The sequence below is a fragment of the Dryobates pubescens genome, chromosome 21, assembly GCF_014839835.1.
Source record: "Dryobates pubescens isolate bDryPub1 chromosome 21, bDryPub1.pri, whole genome shotgun sequence".
NCBI lineage: Eukaryota > Metazoa > Chordata > Aves > Piciformes > Picidae > Dryobates > Dryobates pubescens.
The window spans coordinates 17,882,777-17,904,282 of record NC_071632.1 but is presented as its reverse complement, the minus strand read 5'-3'; the positions used below and the strand labels follow the sequence as shown (position 1 = coordinate 17,904,282).

At 39.0% G+C, this 21,506-nt stretch overlaps 1 protein-coding gene across 1 annotated transcript in view; it reads right to left on the bottom strand.

Annotated features, from left to right (window-relative positions):
- Positions 1–21,506, bottom strand: part of MINDY4 (MINDY lysine 48 deubiquitinase 4) — a 54,437-nt gene that overhangs the window by 20,261 nt on the left and 12,670 nt on the right. Inside the window, exons 5-12 of the mRNA XM_054171356.1 lie at positions 18,992–19,050; positions 18,512–18,639; positions 17,303–17,419; positions 16,116–16,204; positions 13,765–13,866; positions 12,420–12,483; positions 11,075–11,140; positions 10,772–10,839 (exon numbers count right to left, since the gene is read on the bottom strand). Coding sequence (XP_054027331.1) covers positions 10,772–10,839; positions 11,075–11,140; positions 12,420–12,483; positions 13,765–13,866; positions 16,116–16,204; positions 17,303–17,419; positions 18,512–18,639; positions 18,992–19,050 — 693 coding nt within the window. The remainder of the gene's footprint in view (positions 1–10,771; positions 10,840–11,074; positions 11,141–12,419; positions 12,484–13,764; positions 13,867–16,115; positions 16,205–17,302; positions 17,420–18,511; positions 18,640–18,991; positions 19,051–21,506) is intronic.

The window sequence follows — 21,506 nt, the reverse complement described above, 5'->3', positions numbered from 1 at the left end:
CAATTGCTTTTTATTTTTTCCATTAGAGTTAACATCTCAGTCTTAGGGGAGAAAAAGCCCCAAGCTGTACACCAACTATAAATGCAGCTCTACACTTTGAAATTACGTCAAATTGATGGTTTTGCACCAAACCCAAACTGCACCTGTGGCGAACAAAAGTTTCTGGGGAAGGGGAAGGGGAAGGGGAAGGGGAAGGGGAAGGAGAAGGAGAAGGAGAAGGAGAAGGAGAAGGAGAAGGAGAAGGAGAAGGAGAAGGAGAAGGAGAAGGAGAAGGAGAAGGAGAAGGAGAAGGAGAAGGAGAAGGAGAAGGAGAAGGAGAAGGAGGAGAAGGGACTCCAGATGCACGCATTTGCAATACCATTGTGTGGTTCTTTCTGTTTTATGACATCATAGTGAAACTCCATGTAATTGAAATAATGATAATTGTGGAGTAATATCTCCCCAAACCAAATTCCCTCTTCCATAACTCTTGGCATTATTGAATTAGTGAATGGTTGATGACCTAAAAACCGAAGGTTGTAACTGTGATAATTTTTATCCCGCAGATGCAATGCAATTGCAAACATTGAGAAAAAAAAGTGTACCATACTCTGGGAACTCCACAGATTAATTCTAAGGCTCTTAAAAAAGCTATTTCCTTTCAAGTATGAAATATGTTGATCTCAATTGTTTTTGCTACACTCTTATTTGGATATTGTTCCACAGGTAGAGAGAATGTCTCAACGATCAGTAGTTAAAACTTAGTTTTTCTGCATACATCTTGCCTTCTAACTCTCATCTGACTTGCAAACTCTTTTGTGCACCAATTGTTTGTGTTTTCTGGCAATTAGCCCAATTAACCTTTTTTTTTTTTTAATGAAAGCATTTTGTTTATGATTTGCACTGAGGTGGTCAGAGCAGAGCTAACTAGAAACGTCCCCTCAACACTGCTAAGCGTGCTTTGTTAAAATGTTGATTTCTTAAGTGAAAAGCTGGGCCATTCCCTGTCTCCACCCCAAACTTCATGCAATTATTTTCTCATGTGATTTCTCTGAACTCCAAAATCAGAATGTAATACATAATTTGCAAGATTTCCAGCCCTAATGATACTTAAAAATCATTCCAATCAAGTCAGAATTGCAATTCCCTTTTTAAAAACAACTCTTTTCATGATAGCTTACAAGTTGGTCTCAGTCATAACAAAGTGCCATAATAATACCTCTTGCTGGTGTGAAATCAAAGAAAAGCCCAAGGAAAGTGAGCCTGTGATATGGAAAATTCTCTCACGCAACATTGCAAGCAATGGATGAGGTGATAATCATCTTTGGATTTTGGCCATTTGTTAGTTTTAGAAACAGTTTCATCTTGCAAACGCCATCACCTTGCTTGAAACGAGTGGACTATACAATATGCGTCAGTTAGGGACGATGGGACATATGACAAAGACAATAGGAGGAAGTCCTCATTTCATCTGTAGGTACAAACAATATGGGAGTTCAGAGGTGTATCTCAGATTTTCAAGAAGAAGAATATCTGCCTTTCACATCATCTCTGCTAATGAGGAAACAAGCGTCAGGCATATAGGCTGTGAGATTTACACCTATTTGAAACGGCTTTAAGATTATTACTCATACCTGCCAAAGGCTTTCCAGCTTTTGTGCAGGTGAACTTACTGTGTTATAATAAATGGTGTCGGCTTTTAAGTGCAAGTACACTTCCTGCACTGTAAAAATATCAGCTAATGATAACAATGTGTTGTCTTCTACCAGGCTGTGAAGATACTCATTGATGGCATGCAAAGCTGAAGCATTTGTTTATACTGGTGCCTTGGTTATCTCATGTCAAAACAGACACAATGAATAAATTACTACTAACACTCCTTTATCCCTGCACATATGTTTTCATAGTTTTTAAATCACTTTAAAACAGAAAATCCCATCAATCTTAAGCCAGAAGACTTTTAAGTATCATGGTCACCATCAGCAATGAGTTAAAGGCTTGACTCTTCTGAATCCCTCATTCTTAATCTACAGCCCCTCAATTCAACATTACTGTAGAGCATGAAAAATAAGTTTAATACCAAACTGATCAGTGACGAACTCTACCCAGTAACCTTCCCCACACTGATAACTCTGAATCCCTTTTCTTTATCACCTTTACAATTCTTAAAAGATCTCTTACTTTCACATTGGCAAATAACATTTCATTTGGTATGATATCAAATACAAAACCCCCTTAATCCCTCTCCATTAACTCTTTGGGTTTTTTTGCAGTTCAAAGAGCAATTCTCCATTTGCCAGCTACCATAATTGCATGCTTTACTGGAGTTCAAGTAGAATTCATCTATTTCATTTCCCACTTTAAAAAAGCAGCTCTTCTAACAAAGCAGAATATTAGTTCAGTCTGGTATGATTTATTTTCTGTTAAATTAGACTGCATTCCCTGTCATTTTCCATTTATCTCTGTAGTTAGATACTCTCTTTTCAGAATTTTGCCTACAGCTGCTCAACCTGCTAAGATAAAGGTTGAGTTGCTTGATCTGATCTGGTGAGCTCTATTGTGAGAAGTTATTAAGCATCATTGTCGTTGTACCTGTGATTTTAGGTGCTAGTTATTTCAGCATTCAGAAATGGAGAACACCCATTTGTCCAGATGTACTGCACCAGACGTGAGTCTGATGGGTGTTTTAGCGGGGCAAGCACTACAGCATGCCAAGGAATGTAATCTCTTAGGACTGAGCCCATTCATAAAGTCTGGCAAAGCAAGAAACAGCTCAGAAAGTCTTACATAAGTTTAGGGATAAGATTTGGCAAAAATACACCCAGTTGTTTTCCTGCCCTTTTCAGGTTCAGTTCTATCTTGCACAAAATTATTTCAGTTTCCATACATAGATTCCAATTATCCATCCTGACTTTAAACCATGTTCTTCTTACTAAAGTGCTAGAGCTCTTTTTCATTCCTTTGCACTCTAGAGATCAGAAAATTCTCCAGAGAATAAGCTAATAAATTTCCTTCTCTTCAGACGTGTTCCCCAACTTTACAACTCATCCTGATCTTTCTAGAAGGAAGTGTCAGGGCAAAAATTTGATTGGTTTTTCCCCTTGTCGCCATAAGAAATCTTTCTGTTGCATATCCACACCAAATTTGCTGTCATCCAATATATAGTGCACTTCCCTGTTACGTGAACCAATGCTGGGGACAGGTCTCCTGAATTTTCTTTAAAAGGCAGAAAAAAGTCTCATGTTTCTCTCCATTAGTTGTGCAAATTCCAGGTTTTTGCCCATTACCAACATACCAGTCCCTTATGTAGAAAGACATCAAACAGAATCTGCACAATTACCTCTTTGCCTTCCTGATCTTTCCCTTTTTTGCTGTTAGTTTCACTTTTCTCATTTTCCTTTACCACTAATCTTTGTTCCATCTTCTTCAGTGCAACAAACTTCTTCAAACCTAATTCAGCTCTTCCTCTTCTTTGCCTTTGCGGTCATGTCTCCACCTGGGTCACATTCCTTACCTAACAAGCTATATAGCTTCTTTTGTTTGCAGATGTTATTTGACAGATGCCTACATATTTGTGCTAGACTCTACTCCTTTCACAGTATCACCAAGGTTGGAAGAGACCTCAAAGATCATCAAGTCCAACCTGTATCTTGTCTTCAAAATCTCATTCTACCATCAGTTCTAACCTTTTATCTCTGGGTCCCCTCTTTCTCAAATGTTACAAAGTGACACTTCATATAACAGATTCTACTGCATATCCACTTCTGGAATAATAGAAATTTCTATCTTCAAATCTTGTTGTCACATCCTAATTCAAATATTGCTAAAGCTGTCTCACTTATTATCCCTGTCTTGCTTTAGTATGAAGGAAAAACACTAACTTCTTTCAAGCAAACTCCCTTCTTTATTCCCTTTTAGCAGGTGAAGCTGCAATATGTGCTTCATTAAGGCTCTATATTTACAACATTATTTCTTAATGTAACAAGCAAATCTTGCCCAGTGAACACTCCAGCAAGAAGGGCCTCTGTCTAATTCACACCACAGAGACAAGGAAGATCCTGAAGATCATGAATTGCTTGCAGCCTATTAACAGGAGGTACAGAGGTTCACTTTAACCAACCAAACAAGGACTCAATTCTTCCCTACCAAGGACTGGATCCCATGTAAAGTCTCCTATTTACTCTCCTCCCACTGTTTTTAGTAAAGCTATTCTCATGCTTCCTCTAGGTTGTAGAATTACAAGCGGGTCTCAGAGAGGTCTGAGACTCTCAAATATGGATTTTTCAGTTAGGTCAAGCTGCTTGTATTTTAGCACAGTAATATAATTGACAGCTGTTTCCCCTTAAAAATAGCTGCTTCCCTACCTTTTTCAAACACCAAACGATGAAGCTGTAAAATCTGTGATGACATGGATTTGTATTACATAACAATAAACACAGAGTTAAAACTGCTCCCACACGTAATTTCCCTTTGCTGTTGGTTTCCCAGGCATTCTCAAGTGGAGGGGATCTGACTCTGAAAGTTTTCCCAGAAAACTAGCTCTTAGAAAAAGCTATTTCCATCAAGAGCTGAGTATGCCCCATGTGACAGCATCCTGTGTGTGAAATGGTAATTGCTTTTACCATTGGGCAAGCCAAATGGTCACTTCACAGAAAGCCTTGCATGAGAACAGTAGGTGCATTTTAGGTGAACTCTAAATTAGAGATTGGCTCTGAAGCAGGAAAAGGTGTCAGTTAAGGAAAGCGGATTCAGGGTGGAGGACCCATTGTTCCACCCATAATTCATGCACCAACAGAGCATCACTTTCCTCTTCAATGTCCTACGTGACAAAAAGAGTTTAAAAGGCAAGGAACCTATCAGAATCTGGGTTAAAACACAGTCAATGATGACACAGAAAGGATATCTGAGATAACTTTGTCCCATGTGAAACAAGGATGAACACACCTGCTTGCCCTACAAGTTAGTACAGACATGGTCAGAGCTCCTGAGGAGTGGTGGCATGCTGAGGTCACTCTGAATGAGGCTTGACTCTTTCTAACTCCTTGGCAAAGACAGCTTTCGATCTTTATTACAGCCCATAAGTATAATTGAATCAATATATGATATATAGATGATGTGTATATATATATATATATAACCAATACTTCTCCCAGTGAAATGCTGTCCTGTGGAGATGAGTTAAATCAGAACTTTGATGTTTTTTTTAAAGGAAGATTCTCAGAATAAGTTTTGCAGCCAGACAAATAATTACAGAAGTAAAACAGATATATTTGAGCAGAGCACAGGGCATAATAATGATAACAACGAATAGCTCATCCAGCATCCTCAGAGCATTTCAAAACCAGATCCCCTGGATGAACAAGTTTTCATTCGGGAAGGTAAACTAGTTCTGTAAATGCTGCAGCTATGCAGTCACTGACCCTTTAGCCAGTCTGATCAGGTTTTCCTCTCACATGAATATCAAACAAGTTAAAATATCCATTCCCTTTAACATGCCAAGGACAGCTCAGCCTCATTTATTACAGGAAGGATATTTTGGGGATGGAATAGGTTCACTGGACAGCTATTAACATGATTCGACGCTTGCATGTGGTTACTTCACGGAAAGGTTAAAAGGAAAAGTGAAGGAAATTTAACTTTCCTAGTTCAGTAATACAGTACCACAGGAATGAAGAAGTGCTTACAAGCACAGAACAATGTTTTACTTGTACGAGTCCCCTTAGTAAAAAACTGTTGACAGATTTCAGAGAACTAGATAAATCACTAGCAACTAAAGGCAGTCTTATCTGGTGTGACAAGTCCCAGACTAAGAAGGAATCAAAATTCAGGTTGCTCCATTTAATAAAAAGGCATTGGATATTTGCAAACCCAAACCAAACACAAATGACAAAAACCAACCAACCAAACCAAATAAGCCAACAACAACAACAAAACCCACAAACATAAAAACCATCCCAAACGAGACCAAGATTGCCACACTCAGAAAGGAAAACAGCACAAAGAATTTTGAAACGTGGCTGTACACATTCCTGGAGCAGCAACTATTACAGAAGGATATTTATTAGAGTTGCAGGATCACAATAAGGGAAAAGGTGTTGACATGTGTTTTCCTAGGTTTTCAAGTAGCCAGCCATAATGAAGAACACAGCCTCCTGTTGGTTTGCAAAATCACTCTCCTTAGTCTGCCCCCACAGATAAAGGCATTGTTTTCTTTATTCTCAGAGAATAAAGATTGAAAAGACACCCAAATGACCAATGCTGACTGCAGAATTACATTTGTGATCTGCTATCAGTATGTCATAAAGTATCCCCTAAGCTGACGAAAGAGAATGCAGACTCTGGTGTCTTGAACTTACTGGTCAGCAAATCTGTGAGCAGCACAATGAATCTGTGTTTCAGAAGAGGCTCTAGTTATTTTCTCCAGGTAGTTTGCAAACTGCTTTTGCACAAAGGAATTCAACCTTAGGAATTTTCTCATGCGTTATGCTCTGTGCTGTAATAGGTTCTAGCAATGATGGTTTTCTTCAGTAAAGTTATTGCACAGATTAAGGACAATTTGGCAATGAAAATATACAGTGTGACTGGTTGGTAAGAATGAAATTTAAAGAGGGCTTTTCAATGACTGGGTCGGAATCAGCCAGATCCCAATTTAGCAGTGGTTTTGCATGAGTAAGCAGAGTGAGGAAGGTGCCAAGTGTTAGAGGTAATGAGGCAGCATCGAGCAGAGAAAACCTGTGCGGCAGTTCCAGTATATGTTGTAACACATTATGCACATTCAGGAAGATTAGTGCTTGGAGCTAGTACAATACAGCCACTATATTGTAATTTTTCACTGGCTGCAAAAAAAGCCTGTGGGGTTTATTGAAGCTGCCATTACTGGCTTAGTGGAAACCTCTCCTGAGTATTCATAACTTTCTTACATGCAATGGTGAGGTCCACGTGGGGGGCTTGTGGCCCACTTTTAAACTCAGTCTCTCCCAGATACATGGAAAATATCTTGTAGCCCTTAAGAAGAAGAGTTGAGTACACATTATGCACATTCAGGAAGATGAGTGCTCGGAGCTAGCACAATACAGCCACTACTTGGTAATTTTTCACTGGTTGTAAAAAAAAAACCAAAAAGCAAGAGGCTACAATTGTTAGTGCCTAGCATTCCTTCCTGTACCAGAAACAACAACACGTTCTCAGCAACTTCCTCAGGAATTCTCACTCCTCGTTGGCCATTTGTTATCAGTTGTACCAGTGATGATCGTTAGCGCAGGGAGCTGTGATAAACTCATTACCAACATCTACAAAGCAGCGCAGAGGGCTGCACTTCCTGGCATGCGTTCCCATTCAAGCAAGATCCTCAGCTTGCCAGGGGCTCAGGACAGCTGCCCCACAGACCTCGCGGCAATCGGCCGTTTCCGTTTACAAGAAGAATCAGTAACAATGTCAGAATTATGGAGCCAGACCAAAAGTCAGCCTACCCCAGCATCCAGCCAGCAGCAGGAGCAAACATCAAGGCAGAACACTGTGACCGTTTGAGGCTGTGCCTTTAAGGAAGGGACATTCTGGCTCACACAAAAACAGGGCAGATGGAGATCGCATCTAGGCAGGTAGGTTTAACGGTGGAGGTGTGTTTGTTAAAGTAATTGGTCTCCATTTATTTGAACCGTGTCAGGCTTTTGGCCGCCTCATCTCCCAGTGCTCAAAGCTACTTATCCTGGGGAAAAAAACACTGTGGCTTGTTTTAAAAACAAAGACCAAGCCCCCAAGTTTTTGGACTCTCAGGACTAATGTATAACCACTTCTTATTAAATGTTACTCATGGATTCACAGAATGGTTTGGGTTGGAAGGGACCTGGAAGATCATCCAGTTCCAACCCCCTGGCATTGGCAGGGACACCTTCCACTAGACCAGATTGCTCAAGGCCTCATCCAGTGTGACCTTGAATGCCTCCAGGGAAGAGCCATCCATGACCTTCCCAGGCAACCTGTTCAGTGTCTCACCACCCTTATTCTAAATCATTACTGTCATCATGGATGTCTGAATTTTTATCACTTTTTATTACTTCCCAATGCTGAAAAGGAAAGATTTCAGCTGTCCTCATGCAGAAGTCAGTTCACACAGCTTGAGTGTTGGGTTCACTTCTCAGTGCCAGAGTACAGGAAGGACATTGAGGTCCTGGAGAGTGTCCCTAGAAGAGCAACGGGGCTAGTGAGGGGTTTGGAGCTGGGGTTGTTTAGTCTGGAGAAGAGAAGGCTAAGGGGAGCTCTTATTGCTCTAAAGCTGCCTGAATGGAAGCTGTAGTGAAGCTGGTGGTGGTCTCTTCTCCCGGGTAACTAGTGATAGACAGGAGGAAATGGGTTTAAGTTGTGCCAGGGGAGTTTTAGATTGGACATCAGGAAAAAACTTATTTACTGAGAGAGTGGTGAGGCATTGGAACAGGCTGCCCAGGGAGGTGGTGGAGTCACCATCCCTGGAGGTGCTCAAGAAGCATGTAGATGTGGTGCTTCAGGACATGGTTTAGTGGTCATGGTAGTTGGGTTACATTTGGGCTCGATAATCTTCAAAGTCTTTTCCAGCCTAAGTGATTCTGTGATTCTATGATACTGTGATCTAACCTCTTTAGTAAAATGTGCAGACAAAAATCAGGATAGCTGAAACTCCCATTGAATGTAAAAAGCTCCACTAATTTTCTGTCAAAAAGCTGATACCAAAAAAAAATCTCAGGGAGAACTATTACAGGATGAAAATTCCATTGTCTAAACCAACTCTCACTTGCCTTCAACTCTTCATCCAAAACTATGCCAGTTATGTAAATAATTACTTGCAATGCTTGTAACACTCACTTAATGGTACATATTTCTTGATATGGGCAGCAAGTTCTTTGTCTTGATATTTGTAATATCCTAAGAGAAGCACTATGGCCTAGCCATGCAGATCTGTTACTGAAAAATGCACAAACCGAAGGTGGTTTGCACTTCTAAAAAAATGTATGCCAAAGCCAGAAAACACATTCTGCTGGATCTAGTGACAAAGGAAAAAGTCCTGCTTCTTATAAACAAAAGATAGGTATCAATGCAAGGTATTACACAGTACCATGCTAGAAGAGTAATGGTACTTTAAAATGGAGTTCTGTGAAACAGACATGAATCTTCCTTGAAACTTTATAAACAGCTCTGACATTGTGGACCAGAACTGTAAAAATATTTAGATACCTCAAAATGCAAATAGGCAGCATAAGGAATTTTCATGCTCACTCTAGACACTTAGCTCCCCCAAACACAAACAGAGATGATTGATTGGCCTTGTCATAATCCATCTGTTACAAATTGAGAGGTGATGGGAAAAATAAGCTCCTTGCTTGTATTATTAAAGAATGTGTACCACTTTATAGCAAGTAAAGCCATGCAATCAATAGCAATTAGGAACACTGCTGCTTTTGGTGATCTTACCAAATGCCAAATGAGTTGTTACTTGCTCAAATGCCTCCACTAATCTAGAAATCTCTGCTGTAACTAGCTCAGAGAAGTGAGGATAAATGACATATGCTATAAAATGATGACGTAATTTGTGTTACAGAGCACGGTGGAGTCAAGCCAGTGGCCTGCAGTGTTACTGTAAGCAAAAGAAAGGAAGAAACGACACCTAAACCAAAAAGCAACCTATAAATGTTTGCAACAATCTCAGCAGGTGAGCAACTGAATGCACATCACAAATTTGGATTTATTTTCAAGACTTATTTATTTTCAAGACAATGCAGAGACTGAAGAGATCAAAGCTTACATAAATCAAACCCATGCTGCTTTCAAGCTGCTCTATTCATGTCAGTTGTTATTGCAAGCTGTCAGGGAACAGTTCTTTTCACTTACAGATTACTGTAGGAGATTTTTCACAAAAGTGGAATTTGACAAATTGAAGAAAGCTTTCATATCCTGACCCACCCTGATATTGACGGTACCACAAGACTACATTTAATCTCTATAAAAGCACAATTAAAAGGAGGCTAAAATTCCCAGAATTGCTTCACTTGGAAAAGACCTCTAAGATCATCAAGTCCAACTGTCTACCTAACACCCCCATGGCCATTAAACCATGTTCCCAAGTGCCACGGCCACACGTTTCTTGAACACCTCCAGGGACAGTGACTCTACATCTCCCAGGGCAGCCTGTTCCAATGTCTCTTTCAGTAAAGAAATTTTTCCTAATATCCAACCTAAACCTCCCCTTGCACAATGAATGAGTATTCCTTAATTAGAGCACAGCAGATTTATTACACTGAGACCAGACTGGTGTCCTACTTTGCTTAAAACCATCTACAAATTAGGTGCCTAATCCATTTGATGTTAGCCTTTCTTTATACCTGTCATTGGTGGGGAGATTTGGGCATCACAAACAAATTATTCATCCCTAGCTAAGAGAGATACCTGAAATATATGACATAAATAACCCTCTAAATGAGTCTTACTTTCAGCTGTCAGGACAAGGAGTGCAGACAACAATTAGACATGATGCCTGATGTTTAGATGGAGTGACTGATTATCAGATAGGGTGGACCAATCACTGCCGCTGTAACAGCATATATATATGTGTGTAAATATACATATATACTCACAAGTGTGCATGTATACAGCAAAAAAGCCAAGATTAGGTGAGTAAATCTACATAAATTCCCTACATTTGTCAGAATATACCTCAAAGATAGGTTAATAAGTCCAGAGAGTTTAGTACATCATGGTCATTGCCTCACTTTGCACAGCTTGTTCTCTTTGCAGTGTATGAAACGGGGATATAAAAGACACTCACAGATTGATAGATCTTGATAAAATGACAGACACAGTCAGAAGGATGCACCCACATGGACCAGTTTCAAACTGAAAAAGAAAAAGACTGGGTTTATTTTCTTTGTTGTCTACACTTTTTTGCCCAATCCTAAAGAAATGCAAATCAAACTAAAAGTAGGAAGGAATTGTTTCTTTCTGTTCTAAACTGCAAGAGATGTCCATGCAGTGTGTGCAACAATGTTCAGAGGACATCAGATGAGACAGACAAACACAGAAAGACTGGAAGTGAACTGTAATGTGTTTAGTATCTTTCTACACACAATACCTGTTGAATGGCCTGCTGAAGAAAGGCAATCAAATCTTCGTATCCTGTGGCACTATGTAGTATTAGCTGGGAAGAAATTTAAGAACAACAAACAGATAGTAACCAAAACCATAACAACACAGTTTTATAACCTGAAAGCTGAACTAAAGCAGACAAAACTGACTGGAAAGACCTGAGTTAACAAAATGGAATAAGGAGCCAATGAAATCCAGCTCTTACTGTTGTTACTTGGTGTAGTATCTTATCTCAGCACTTTGTGTATTTTGAGGTTTTAAATATTGGTTCTTGTTGGGTTTTAATTCATTGCACAGTTTGATTCAATTTTAAGCACTGTTTAATCAAGAAAAAAAAATATTCCTAGAAAAAACATGGGAATAATGTAGCTTTAGAAGACACAGAACGGGCAAGTAGCTCAGAGTTTTGCCAAAGCACTTCTCATACTCAGAAAACTCACATTTTACATCAAGCTCAAGACAGTTCACAGACACAGGCCTTACTTCAACATTCTTTGTTTATTTCTACATCTCTGGATTTTGACAGATATAATGGTCTAGCAGTTAAGGAGTGAGGAATGACCAAGCAGTCTGGGTTATATTCCTTTCCATCATATTTTCACTGTCCACATGACCTTTGATAAGCAGAATTTAGAGGCAGCACAACGGTGTTAGTTACACACTAAATGAATAGAACATTCTAGACCATTCTAAAATAGTCATCAGCTCAGAATTATGTTAACATATTCATTAAATAATCTATCTTGTCACTTGGGAGAGCATATTACAGCCAAGGTTTTCTGCTGCAGTCAGGGTTTTAACTTCCAGTCATTTCCAAACTGTTTGGTTCTGAGAAGTTGTTGACACATCCATTCCTCCATTAAGAGGCTGGTAAGATTTCCTTACACCACTAACGCCTGGGGTTTGAGAGCTTCAGCTGGAAATAAAGGCATAACTGGAAAGTATCTTGCCATTTGGAGCTTCTGGAGGAAAAAATAAGGCAAAGCATTCTGTGTAAGACATGAAGAAAATGCTGCCTTTTAATGCTGATGGCCATGCTGCTTGACTTGCAAGGATTCCCGTTCACTCTAACTGCATATCAATAAAAGTGGGCATAGTTTATAAGCTTGAAAGGTAAATGGAACATAAAGGACTTCAGAGAGCCCAATTACCCACAGAGACTGGGACAATTTGAGCCAGACAGAACACAGACTACATTTTTCCTATTGAGTTTTGAATCACAATCAACTAATGTGACATAAAAGATTTTAAAATACCAAGAAAGCAATGGAACTCAGATTTACTGCACTAAAAGAAGAAAAACTAGAAAGAGATTATATGGAGAATATTACAGTTTCTAAGATTCCATCTGCCTTGTACTTTCCTAGGGGAGTGAACTGCTCTCTTCCTGATGGCCTGAAAAGGATATTCAGACAAAACCAAAGCTCAAGTTAAAAGGAATAAAATGGCATTAAAGAGAAATGAATATGAACTGAACAATGAGCCAAAGATTTTGCATTATTGTTTGTAACCACTTTCTCAAAACAGGGGCTCTTGTATAAGAAGTTCTGTGCTCTCTGAAGTCTATCTAATCTGATCACAAGTTTCTCTATACAGAAAGAGGATCAATATAGGTTTATGATGTTAATGACAGTTTTTATTGGAAAAGAGTATTAAAGTGATGACATTAAAACAAGCAGGGGAATATATGTACAATATCATCACAGAGGGAGCATTTTATAGATGCAGAAGATGCAAAATAGCACTTGAAATGTTTTTAAATTTGCTCTGTTTCAGATATGAAGAAGGACTTCTGTGCCCCAAAGCTTCTCTGTTATTTTTCAGCTGTCTTAGTTATCTAATAAAAGAAATAACCTCTTCTCATACAACCTGTCTCACTTAACAAGGTCACATAGGATCCAGTACAGCCAGTTAGTGATCTAAAAGTTGGATGTCTTGTGTACCAGAAGCTTAATTGCATAGCATTAAACCAAGCAACTAGTAAGCAGCTACAGCAAAAGATAATGAATCCCAGCCATAACAGAATATCCTGCAATGCAAAATTGTTGGAGTAAAATGCTGTATCTGGGAAAATAACTCTTGGTAAGGGTTTCTGGGGAAATCTGAGCCTTGGTGAAATCCACAGGACTTTTCACAGCAATTTCAAAGAATTCAACTATACTGTTCCAGAAGCTGGGCCAGCAGAAGTGACATTTTGCTTGTCTCCCTAAGCCATTTCAGACTGCAAAAATACATCTTCCAAAACTTTCATTTTGTGAACTATCATAGAATCACAGAGTGGTTTGGGTTGGAAGGGACCTTTAAAGGTCATGCAGTCCAACCCCCCTGGAGTGAACAGAAACATTTTCAACTAGATCAGGTTACTCAGAGCCCCATCCAACCTGACCCTGGAATGTTTTCAGGGATTAGGTATTTACCACATCTCTGGAAAACCTGGGCCATGGTTTCACCAATCTAATAGTGAAAAAAAAAAAAGGTCTTCCTAGCAGCTAATCTAGTTCTTCCCTCTTTTAGTTTAAGACCATCACTCCTTGCCCTGTCACAACAGGCCCTACTAAGATGACTGTCCCCATCTTTCTTATCAGCCACTTCTAAGTACTGAAAGGCCATACCTATGTACATATATAAGAGACACAAGTGTATGAGCATTGTGCAATAACTTCTTCTCCTACTTACAGTGCTACAACTGCTTTTTCATTGCCTCCTGCCCGCCACAGTATGCCTGCAATGGCCATGGTGAGGCATTTGGTCCTGTGAACTTCCAAAGGCTGAAGACAGCTACAGTCCAGGAAACAGAAGAAACAGACAAGAATCACAACATGTATTGAGAATTTTACTCATTAGAAGACAAACTGCCCTGATTACAGCATACACATACTCATAGCAGGTTTGTAGCTAGAAGAACAAGAGTATTTTTAGAGGCTATTTAGATGTCATGATGCCAAAAAATGAAGCTGCAGCAAAGTGCTGAGGAAAATTAGCATTTAAGTGTTTAGGTATCTCAGCTTCTTCTATAGTCAAGAAAGAGACAGCTTGGATTGCCAACTCAAAAATTCCTGCGAGTTGAAGAAGGAGCTACTAGTGTTACTGAGACTGCATACAAGCTATAAAGGTACAGCTGAATCCAACCTTTCTCTGAGGATTAAGCATCTCAATGAAACACCACTGCGCACACAGCATGAAGATCTCAGCACTGGACTAAGCAGGTGATAGGAGGATGTGGTGCTACTGTTCAGCACCTAAAGAGCTCTAAAGAGGGAAATTCAACTGAAGCCATCAATGGAATAAGGGCTTTCTGTTAGGTGAACTGGAATTTTCTCTAGTGGCTTCAAGAATGGCAGTCTTTGAAATCCAGATATTACCCGGTTTAGAGTGTCACTAGCATGGGAGATTAAGTCAAAACATGCTCCCAGCATTTGAGATCTAATAATTCAAAAGACTAAACAAGAAACACCAATCAAAAAATTAAACAGACTTTCAAGTTCAGTGTCTGCTTTGAGTATAATGTTTCTAGATAATCTAGATCTAGATAATGTTTCCTTCATCTAGAGAATGTTTCCTTCTCTGGAGGATGTGAGATACAGGAAATAATTGGTGAGAGTTTGCAAGTGAAAAAAAAAATAATCATAACTTTCTCTTCTCTCTCTGTGTCCTAATACAGACATTCGCTTATAGGAAGCATAGCAACCAATTTATGTGCCTTAGAGAGGTAGCAGAATAAGAAGAAGACATAATAATTATGTCAAAGAAGCCTGAAGTCAAACACCTCCTGTGAAACGGCTAATAATTTGAGAATGCAGGTTAGAGTTTGAAAGGAGTCTCAATTCTCTCATTTCAGCCTCTGAGACTTCCTCTTCTTTCTGCCTGACTATAAGTTTCTGCCCATGGCAAACACATCAGAATTAAAATACATTTATCTCCTGAATAAAACAGTCCATCTTGCCATTCATTGTGAGGAGCCTTCAAGCTTTGAGTATTTCTGTGCATAAAGGCAAAGGGCTCCCCTGCTAACCTGAAATTCCCTGGAGAATTTGTTCATACTTCAGCAGCATTTTTCATTCACAAAATATGTAAAACCAAAATCTTTTCAGGCCATGGAGATAATAGGAGGGGAAAAGCAGGAGAGACAAATATTGCCAAGTAAACAGGATAGGCTGTAGCTGGCAAGAGTTGGGACACTTAAACAGTCTGTACTCAATCTACTTATTTGGGTGCCACTTCATTTTATGACATTTATGACCACTGAACCATTTTAAAAGAGAAAAAGGTTAACATCTCTGTTTCTATTAAGAATGATTTGAGAGTCAAAGGCATCAAGGAGCAGATGATCAAAGCCTGTCCTCCAAGCTGAAACAAATTCTTGGTTTCCACAAGCAAAACTAATTTTTCAGTGAATTCTGTGGAGATTCTGATCATAAAATCTAAATGCATACTTATTTTCTTGCATGGAAGTTTCAGAGGACAAGAGTCTCACTCTGCCTTGAAAAAATCTACTCCTATTTCAATCTGAGTTAAACCAGTAAACTTTGCATAGCTAATTTTTGCACTTTCAAAAAGGCAAATTCAAACTCTGTTAAGGAGTTCTACTGTGCAAAACCAAACACAGTAGGACTTAAAAAACAATAAATAAAACATGCAATTTTAAGTTTTCACCTTCCCTGAGACTCTTAGTGTCAGAAACTGCATTAATTTCATTGCCTTGCAAACCTTGATTACATTTTCTTTGGAACCCTGTCTTCATGAGATCTCAAGATCAAATGATTTTCACTGGCCCCAATTCAAGCTGTTAGTTTTTGTCAGAGGTTTTGGAGTTAATCACAAGCAAGCAGTTATACAGATAAACCAACAAGCTTTAAATTCCTACAGTTGTAAAGGAAGTGAATACAAGTAAAATCATGTGGTACTTTCTCTCTTAGAAACAAAGAGGAGTTCAAAATCAAAAAGCTCCTGATCAGCTGCAGCAGGGGATTATATATTTTTTTAAACTTCTGTATGGAAAGTATTTTTGATGTCAGCTTCTGACTTACCAAGGGTCTTTATTGCTGTTACTGTCTGCAAAGATAAGCTGTTGTAGGACACAAGCTTGAACTGCAGCCAGTACTCCACATGGGCCACCCTGAGAGGAATAATGGGACACTCCATGAGCAAAGAAATTTGCACTGTTTCATGGTGGTGAAAACTTTTGCAAGCCACGTGCTTCCATTCACACTCTCTTTCCATTCATGACTTCTTTGTAGGGCTTTGTAGGGTGCAACTCTACAACGGATGTCTGATTTTTGGAAGCAGCTACATATCCTGTGCCCTGTGTGTGGTCCCTGGTCTGAGCATATGCATCAGCCAGATGAGAAACCAGGCTGACCAGCTGCATCTGGCACACAGAGAAGGACAGTCTGAAGCACTGCAGTCTCTGTCTGTAAGCATCAGGTGCCCAGGCAAAGTTCATAGATAACAGATCAGTGAGTCTCCCACTGAATACCAGAGAGATTTTTGTTACCACCAAAAATTTCAATGGATTGGGTCCATGCTTTCCAGCTATTACATGCTGGTTTTGCCAGCTCTGGTCACTATAAGGACCTACTGAGAACTTTAGAAAGGGCCACTTGATAGGTGATGCTTAGAAACTGATGAAAACGTTGGTTTAAGCAGGAGCTGGCATCTTGTGGCTGCAGTCCAGAACTGCAGAAACATAAATTCAAAAGATGTGGTTCCACTGGGACTGCAAAGGCATTTATTCCCTCTTATTTCAGGAAAGAACCTCACCATGTGACCCCCATAGCTGTAAGAGGAAAAAGTCTCCTTGTGTTTTCCCAGGCAGTTCTAGCTACATCCTTTCATTTTAAGTCGGATCAAGCCCCATCATAAGCTTATTAAACTCCATCCCCATATATCCTTTGCCTCTTAAACTCTGCCCTTCATTTAATTTATTCTCTTACCACCACTAGTTTTCAGCTGAAATAGCTTGTCTTCCTCCCTGTGAATAACTCCCCATCACACACACGTATGAACACTTTCTGTAGCTACCTTAACTTTCCACCAGAAATATTCCATCCATCTCAAGTCTCCTCACAAGGTGACACCATCCAGTGATAATCACAGAAGTTAAAGATAGAGAAGAGTCCTTAGAAGACTTTTTTTTTTGTACTGCTGAAACACAAAGCCTTTCCAAACTCAGTGTACAGAGTAGAGATTACTTTCAGGGAGTCATTTTCAGTACCTTTTCCTGCACAATGCCGTATTTTAAGGGTGGTGTGTTATCAAATGTAAAACTCTGTATTTTCCATTCTTCACTGAAGCAGCAAAGACTAGAGCCAAACAAAACATTTTTTAATTCCTATTAAAAATAAAGGAAGAAAAAATAGAAAGAAAAAAGTTATCCTTTTAAAAGTAATCCAAAATACAGGTACATCTTCAACAATTTGTAGAGAAGAAAGGAGGAGCGTGGAAGGGTAGTGACTAACTCACTGTAACCACCTTTTTCTGTTTTATATGTACTGTAAATAGCAACACTCAAATGAAAAGGAGCAATTTTTTCCTTTTCCTGCAATATTCCTTCAACTCATAATGCTGGGTGCTGCTCACCAGAGGAAACTGTTTATGCAGATCTGGGGCACTGTTTCCCATGAAAGCAGTATGGAATAATTCCTTGCATTTAACAGCTAGAAAAGCACAGACTACTAATGGCACATTAGGGAGAAAAGGACCCTGCAGGAACATAGTATGAAGAAAAAGCAGCATGTTTTAACTGTCAAAGTTGCTGGTGTGAGAGAAATGTTACTCAAATGTTTGACTGTTGTATGTTGAATTGCATTATCAGCATATGTCAAATTCAGATTTTGGCTCTGAACAACTGCAGACCACCACTATTCAGGAATGGCTAAACTGAAGAAATGGTGTTTATGCTAAAGGAAAGCTGAGCAAATAAGAACAGACTGCTGAGCATTTGTACAGCTACCCAGAACTCTTTGATTTGGAAATGAAATGGGAAGTCATGAAGCCAGACTCATTATCTTTTTCTTTCTGTTCAGGAAAGAAAACATGAACAGTTCTATCTCTGCTCAAAGTAAGGAATGATAAGCAAGGGAGAAATAGTGACAGAGAATAGTAAACTTGTTCTGAATCACTGTTAATTTGAAGGACTGGAGAATAAGCACATGAATGTGTCTGCAGACATTAATAAAATGATACAGGCTTTATTAATTGAAGCTGTTATCTGTGCTTCCAGTGAGCTGATGTATACTGGAATGCTTTTCTGGTATTGCTCTGAATTTTGGACAGGTATCCCTACAGTACTTTTTCACCTGAATATAGGGAATATACTCAGGAATGAATACAGTACACATTACATCACACACTAACATGCAACTTAGAGCAATCCACGGCAGCTCAAGTGAAGCAACATTTTCACACACCTATTTGTCTTTACAATCACTGTTCGTCTTACTTTTGCAAGAGAAATATCAATTGCCTCTGATGCTACTTCAAGTGTCGATAATGTTGCAAGATCCAGGTTCTTACTAACTTCCCCAGCTGTTTCTTCATCCTCAGCATGAACTGAAAGAAAAAAAACAAACTATAATCATATAATGTGTTGAATGCAAAAAATTGCTTCCCCCAGCAGGCTCAGTGCCAAGGGGTCATCAATATGACAACACTTCCTTGTCATATATCTTTTAAAGAAGGAAAATACAGTTTTAGCCAGAAAGGACAAATAATAAGTACATGAGCCAGCTTTTGTTGGATTGCTTCTTCAGACTTCTTTGCACAGTCTTTCCCAAGAAGTTAATAACAATGCAATTACTCTGAATCAACCAGAAGTACAAAAGAAGCAATGGATGTGTGCTTGGTTACAGCTGCTCTGAAAGAGATGATGGCAAAAGCCAAATTGAAGCTTTAAGGAACTTACCCAATTCCAGGACATCTTTCACCTGGTCTTCTTTATAATGAGTGGGTGTCGGAGACTTCCTGTATTAAAATGAATCAAAACACAAATGACCAAATATTCACTTTTAATGAGAGAAGTTGTTTGAATAATCAAGAACAACTATGGAGTATTCCCCCACAAAGATGTAATTTCTTCTGTGCGTAGATATACACAGTTGGGGTGTGAGGGGGTGTTTAAGGAGGGGGGGGGGGGGGTGTAGAGATTGATAATAAAAGATGCAGATAAAACCAAATTCAATGGTTCTCACTTTTACCTTGTAAAATGTTCTGTACAAAGGAGCTCAGTCTGACTAACATTTTTGTATAAAGAAATAAAGGGTGTTAAGAGCAAAAACTTTTTCAGTGGAAGAAAGCTGAACTTCAGAAGCTGTCAGGAAAAGCAGCCAGTGGAAAGCAGCACATTGCAACTGATTCAGCATTTCAGTCCTGTTCAAACACCAGTTTCACTTCATTTAGGTATTTTCAGTATATGTCAGATCCTGCAAGCTGATATACAGGGGCAGATTTTATACTGCCCTGAATTTCAGGTGAAGATATTCATGTTTATGTGAGTACCCTTGAGTTTGAAGGATCTGGAAATAGAGTCAAATTTACATCCCTCGTGAGAATCAGGATAAGATTCACATTAGTCCTTGAAGTACTTGAAATATCCAAATAATATTAGTAGGAATAGGTGTTAAGACTGGCTTCCTTTATTAGACTATTCTTTTAATTCCCTACTAAGTAGCAGTTGTTCAACTACCTTTGTCATTTATTTGTATGTTACACAAATAACAGCTTAAAAAGTCACATAAACAGTTACTAAAATGGCTAAGCATTGAAATTTGGCTGTGAAGTCAAAACTTAAACAGAATGTTAGACTTCCAGAGATGAGATGGGTTTATTCTTCCTGTTGAATGTGTACCAAGACAAGTTCAGAAAGAAAGGGAAGTTTCAGAAGATGGGGGTTTGTATGTGTGTGTTTGGGGTGCTGTTTTTGGGGAAAAAGGTACTGCACTGACGGTGCTTTCAAAAATAGGATGGAGTAATTTCCTCAGCAACATTCTTGGTAAGCACAATATTAATATAGCAACAACTGCTGTCATATCACATACTTTCCATTAACTTAATTTCCTTTTTCAGTGTGTGAAAGATGAATAAAACCAGAACACAGACATATCACACCCAGGACTCTCCCAGTTTAAAAGCATTTTGGCACCTTTCTTACTGATAGTCTTTGATACTATAAAAAAACCCCAAAGAAACACTTCTCTTTTTCTACATAAAGAAGTTAAGGAATTTATGTAATAAAATGTGGTTGACAATTAAGAAAAGACAGAATTGTAATTAATCACTCATGTTATTAGGGATTTGAGGTAAAAATAAAGAGGATTCCCAGCAGGTCAACATAATTAAGAGGACTGAGAGGAAATTTGTATAGTGGCATGAGCAGTATTGAGCTTTCACTGAATATAACATTATTTTCATTTAATGTTTAATGTACACTTTAAAACACAATCACATCTCCCCTTGCTGCTTCCAATACTGAATTTCAGCTGCTATTTCTTTCTTGGCTACTTGCTCCTATTTTCATCTGACCTGGTCAAGGAAAGAGCCTTGATGATACTGTGTTTGCCAATAAAACACCTTTCAGCCAAGAACTCATGTCAATTAATTGAACCTAAACATAGCCACGATTCACATTTTAGTTTTGCCTGAGATTAGAAGCCACTTTCCCCTGTTTCTTAGAGAAAAATATGTTTCTTCCTAGGTCAGCCCATTTCAATCTAAGTTTTCAAAACCAGAGCTCTTAACACTTCAGAATGCAGCACTACACATTACAGCATCCTATCCAGCCTCAGATGCTGCTTCAGATGGGCTTGGGTCTCCTATAGGAACTGTATCACATCTCCTAGCTTCATGGATACCGTAGAGTCTCAAATAGCACTCCTACATGCCTATGTCTTGACACTCAAGCCACTCCCTACACCAAATTAAGCATCCTTGACTCATTGTTGTCCCAAACACTTCTGGGGAGAGTTTCATCTGAAAAGATACATACATGGAAAATAAAGTCAGTAGTACAATTCATAGACAACTCATCTGGCATCAGCTTTTGTAGCATTACTGCCTTCTGGAAAGTCTAAAAGATTTTGTTTCTATCCTGATTCCAAAAAGAACCAAGCCTGGGATGCAAAGTGCTTTGAATTCTCAAGGTACAAGGAAATTCCCATCAAGCTGAGGAAAGTGCTGACATCAAAGATTGATGTAGGGTGTTTTCTGGTTAAGTGGGGTATTTTTGCAGGTGTAGGTTCCCCCCTTAAGTTTCTCAAAAGACTGTCAGGACATTGATTGCAATTTCCACTTTGGCAGATGGTTACTGTTCCAGCAAAATTTATTGTACACGTAAAACCATACAGTTAGAATACTTAGGAAGGGGGAAGTCGTCCATCATGGCAGGAAAATGGGACAGGAAGAAAATATGTCTCAGGGTAAAC